The 4,649-nt window shown below is 51.3% G+C and overlaps 1 protein-coding gene across 1 annotated transcript; it reads right to left on the bottom strand.

Annotated features, from left to right (window-relative positions):
• Positions 1–274: 274 nt before the first annotated feature.
• GUCA1A (guanylate cyclase activator 1A) lies at positions 275–3,329 on the bottom strand. Its single transcript, XM_026077282.1, has 4 exons — positions 2,953–3,329; positions 1,251–1,400; positions 750–840; positions 275–458 (listed from the first exon to the last, which is right to left on the bottom strand). The coding sequence occupies exons 1-4, from the start codon at positions 3,148–3,150 to the stop codon at positions 298–300; spliced, it is 600 nt and encodes a 199-aa protein (XP_025933067.1). The 5' UTR covers positions 3,151–3,329; the 3' UTR covers positions 275–297.
• Between the last annotated feature and the right edge of the window lie 1,320 nt (positions 3,330–4,649).

Below are 4,649 nucleotides of genomic sequence, written 5' to 3'. Positions count from 1 at the left end.
CGGGGCTGTTGTGCATTTCTGGAGCGTGGAGCCACCGTGGCAGCTCCCTCTTCCTCGGGGAAATCTCTTGTCTCTGGACCCAGACCAGGGTCCAGTGTGCATCGGGCTCCTCCTGAGCCGCACCGGCCCCAGGAGCGACGCCTCCGGAGGGGATCATGGAGATCATGATCCCGCGCTAGCGGGATGCTCTAGTGCCTTATCACACCGGGGCTGGGGCAGCTCCCGCGACCACGACATGTTTCTTTTTAATAACATTAGGGGAAAAAAGCAGAGATGAAGCGCGCGTGTCCCGGGAGCCTATTCAGCAGCTGCCTCCGCCTGCTCCAGGCTCTGCGGGATGTTCCCGTCGTTCTGGATCAGCTGGACGATGTGGGTCAGGTCCAGGCTGCGGGTGAGGATGTCGAGCAGCACCTCGTCCTTCTGTACGCCCTCCATGAACTCCTCCAGCGAGAGCTCGCCTGCGAGAAGGGGCCGTGAGACCGGGGTTATGCACGGGGACCGTAGCATGGGGCCCCGCTGCGGTTCCAGGTCTAGGTACCAAACCAGCCCCAAGCCGCTGCAGCTGAAGTGCGCACCGACCCCACGCTGCCCCTGGGAGAAGAGCCAAACCGGGTGTCCTGCCCGGGGAGCCGCCTCCCACCGGCTGCGCTGGGGACATCCCCGCAGCCACAACCCATACGGCAGACCGAACCGCGGGCGAGGGCGAAGGTGAGAGCAGCACTTGGCATTGCATAAAAAAGGTCCCTCACCATCTCCGTTGATATCAATTTTATCAAACACCATGTTGGTGAATTCCTCGGCTGTCATCGTCTCGGTGCACCGGTTGATAGCGCGAATAGCCTGGAGGAAAAGGACATGCAGAACAATCAGTGAACATGTTATATACACTTATATACTTATCAGTGCAGGTGTCTAAGTGATATGGCATCGGAAGCCAAGCTTTTTTGCAAGCAGTTAGGTTCTGAAAGGAACAAAGAAACCCATTTTAAAAACTGGGGATTAAAACCACTTAAAAATGCAATAAATGCATTAAAAGATTAAGTGGCCTACTGGGATAATTCAGGAGTCATTCAGCTCCGAAAATCCTTAGCTTAAATTCAAATGCTTATCTCAACCCGGATTTAAGGGGATGTAATTAAACAACCTGCAACGGGAATAAAAGGGGTGGTTGCATGCCAGAGCAGGAAGGGCAAAGGCGTCCAGCCTGGCCTGAGCGTTCCTGTGACGACCTAACAGCCGGGACCACTCACTTTGATGATATTTAGTAGTTCTCCCCTGTCGATGCAGCCGTTCCCGTCCACGTCGTAGAGCTTGAAGTACCACCTCAGCTTCTGGTCCACCTTCCCTTTCAGCACCAGGCTCAGGGCGGCCACATACTCCATGAAATTGATGTAGCCGTCCTGAAAGCAGAAGGGTGGAAACCAGATTAGGTTAGAAGGAAAGAGTCAAGCAGCAAATGATTTTCCCCATCACTTTTGGGAGACCCCCCGGAAGGCTTTAATCCCTGGAGGCACCAGGTGCGAGGCCCCACCATGCATCCCGTTAAAGCCGATATATCCCAGGTGAGAGCTCCCCTTTCCTCCCAGCCCGTCCTTGCTTGCATCTCCAGCCGGGATTGCAGCACCGATGTGAATGGGCTGCCTCCAAACCCTGAAGCTTGCAAACACACGCGGTGCCAGCTGCAGAGCATTGCGCCTGGGAAAAGGCACGTCCTGCAAAGCCACGGTGAGTCTTCTGGGGAGAATAAGCCCATGTTTTGTCACCGAACAAGCCCACTGCACTGCAGGGCCGATTACAGCAAAGATCATCTGCTTTATCCCCAGATTAGCCATAAATAGCTGCTAAGCCCCGCTTGCAGCTGGGATCTCCCGAGCACCCGCTCTTCTGCCAGGCACATGTTCAAATGTGGGGCAGCAGCATAAGTAAAGCCTTAGACACAGACAAAAGCACCTGATGGATTTAGGGCCTAAATTGTATTATTTTCAGTGGGAGTTAAGCCCCTGACTCATTCAGGCTTGTTTTGCAAAATCTACTCTTTACTCTTAACCTAGAAGGAAGCAGACGTTTGTTTAGTGAATTTTTCTCCCTGTGGCTTGGCACCAGTGTTCTGTGTATTTAGGCACCGGTACCTGTCGTTTTATCTCTTTTTAAACTCGTGGCATACCCATTAAGTGGGACATCAAGCGAGCCCTGGCCCTTCCCGAGCCCTGTTGCTTTGCATGGAGGGTTCCCGGTGCATGTGGCGCCGCGCACCTACGCCGGCCGCCCCCAAAGCAGAGCCCCGGCTCTCACCGCTCGGTGCTGAGCACGTATGCAAAAATCAATGAACCCGGGATCCATTTGTAATTTCAAACAATAGGAAAACCAGCTCCGTGTGTCCCGGAGCGGCAGGTCATGCCGCAGCGAGCGGCCGGGAGCCCGGCGCTGCCGCGTGAATGCGGCACTTGTTCCCTCGCGCCGTGTGCTCGCTCCTTCCTTACTGTCCTGACACCCGGTAGTTAGGGATTAAAGGACGCTTTGTTTTAAGGGGGTTAGGGACTATCGGATAAAAACCCACAGTTTAAATTAAAGGGAAATACCGAGAGAGGTCTGTTCCCCTGTTCCTCCTTTGTCATAGCTGGCTTTTGTGTTCTGCACACAGGCACAGTTGTGCGTGTAGAAGTGCCATGGTGTTGACTATTATTTTTGAAACTGTATAGCTGTTCTGTGCGAAAAGACAGAGGAAACACCAAATGTTGCTGAACAGTCAGCAAGTGAAGAATTTTTGTTGATTATGGTTTTACACCAATTTTCCACATTAAATAACTAATATTACATTAGGAGGCAATGGAGAATCAGACTGTATATATTTAGATAGACATTTATACACCCAAATATAGCACCTGCAATTCCGTACGCAGAGCAGAGCACATGCAATCCAGGTGCAGACCGAGCAGGAAGGACAATATTTACCTTGTTGAAGTCAAACGTCTCAAACATTTGCTCAACGTATTTGTTCGCTGCCGGACTCAGGTTTTTCAAGCCAAAAAACTGTTTGAACTCGTAGAGTGTGAGCTGGCCAGAGGGACACTCCGTCATGAACTTCTTGTACCACTGGTGGCATTCGGTAGTGCTCAGCTCCTCCACCGCTTTCCCGTCCATGTTCCCCATTTCCACACAAAGTGCCGGTCGCTTTTCAGCAAAATGGGAAATTCTGTGGATGTTTTCTGAAGCTTAGGGACTTTTTTTTAATTCTACTTCTTGCCTTTAAAGTCCAAGCGTCCCCAGCGTTGCAGGTATCGGGGAAAAAAACAAAGCAGCTTGTGCACGAGCTGTCCCAGGTCGGTGTCGGGGGCAACCGGCACAAAAGACCCTTCTCCCAAGGCAAATTTTAAAGCACAAACCCCCCCTTCAGAAGAGGCCCTGCCGTTTAAGTAGCCGGCAAATCCTTCCTCCGCCAATGAGGAATGGGGTGGTGATGGGCTCCTACCAAGGGCATCAAGAGTTCAGGGTTAAAATAGGGAAGGAGGTAAAATGGGAAAGTCTTGCGGATTACAGCCCCGGCGGGGATCGGGAGGGTGGCTTCTCTCCATGACGCTGTAAGCTCCTAATCCCCTTCATTTATGGCTTTGTCTGCCATCATGTGGGCATAACTTCTGCACTAAAATCAGACCACGAAGAAAGAGAGTAAAACACTCAGAAGTCTCTGTCCTGTCGGTGTCTTTCTCGTCTTCCTTAGTCTTATTCTGGCTGAAGTTCTCCGTGTGAATACGGATGAAAGCAGTGATGTTTTTACCCAGAAGCACAGCATTTGGAGAAGGGCTGGGGGATAAAAAAGCATATGCTAAGAAAGTGGCATGGCCAGATGCTCGCCCAGTGATGAAATCAGTGCAGTTACGGGATTTCTACCAGCAGGGAGGCTGTCGCACAGCGCTCGTAGCTTTATATCTCACAGCTTCAAGACAAGTAGCCTGGCTTTTTTGTGTTGAAGAGCTCAGTATTGCTTCTGCACTGAAGAAAGTTAAGCATAACTCTGCTAAAACAGGTGGCATTACACAAGTCATGAAAATGGGATTAGCTCCAGGAGCTTTAACCGGATGTACTGATGCCGCGTTTGCCGGCATCTGTGGGCACGTGAACTCCCTGCTGCTCACAGCACCTCTGAGCACGGTGCACCTTTAGCTCAGGCGCTCGGTTCTGACCTACCCAGCCACCTGCCAAAACGGGATACTTCGGGGATGTCTTGTACTAAAGCACAGAAAGGGTTTGTAATACTTAGACATGCATTAACAGAGGAAAGGTTGTGTACTAAAGGTGGACACAAGCTCAGCAGGAGCAGCAGGAAGTGTTTTCTAGCAGCACATTCAGTTCTCCAGAGCAGGCAATGCAGCAGGCGAATTTCGGCCCCAATCACTAACTCGGTTTTCCAGTACCACAAGTGAAATGTGTTTTTTCATTCCCTACGAGCAATACTTTGCCTGTGTCTGGAAAAGCCTCGTGAAGGAAGGTGTTCTTTGGTTTCTTTTGGCCAAACTTAGGCTCAGCCAAAGGAGCCAGAGAAACCCCCCGGGTTTGACTTGGCAAGCTAAGACCACTCTTCTGGCTGGATTTTTACAACCAAATTGGCCCAGCACGTTTCTCTGGTGGACGGAGTGACGTGACCAAACCAT

The sequence above is a fragment of the Apteryx rowi genome, unplaced genomic scaffold, assembly GCF_003343035.1.
Source record: "Apteryx rowi isolate R43461 unplaced genomic scaffold, aptRow1 scaffold_45, whole genome shotgun sequence".
Lineage (NCBI taxonomy): Eukaryota > Metazoa > Chordata > Aves > Apterygiformes > Apterygidae > Apteryx > Apteryx rowi.
Note: the sequence above shows the minus strand (reverse complement) of the source record. Positions and strands in the feature narration are given on the sequence as shown.

What these genes read in the sequence shown, in the direction of transcription:
- GUCA1A (XM_026077282.1), bottom strand. Translation starts at nt 3,150, where the DNA reads ATGGGGAACATGGACGGGAAAGCGGTGGAGGAGCTGAGCACTACCGAA. An exon ending in AGACGTTTGACTTCAACAAG is followed by an intron (nt 1,401 to 2,952) that starts GTAAATATTGTC and finishes TTCTGCTTTCAG; the next exon opens with GACGGCTACATCAATTTCAT. An exon ending in AACTACTAAATATCATCAAA is followed by an intron (nt 841 to 1,250) that starts GTGAGTGGTCCC and finishes CTTTTCCTCCAG; the next exon opens with GCTATTCGCGCTATCAACCG.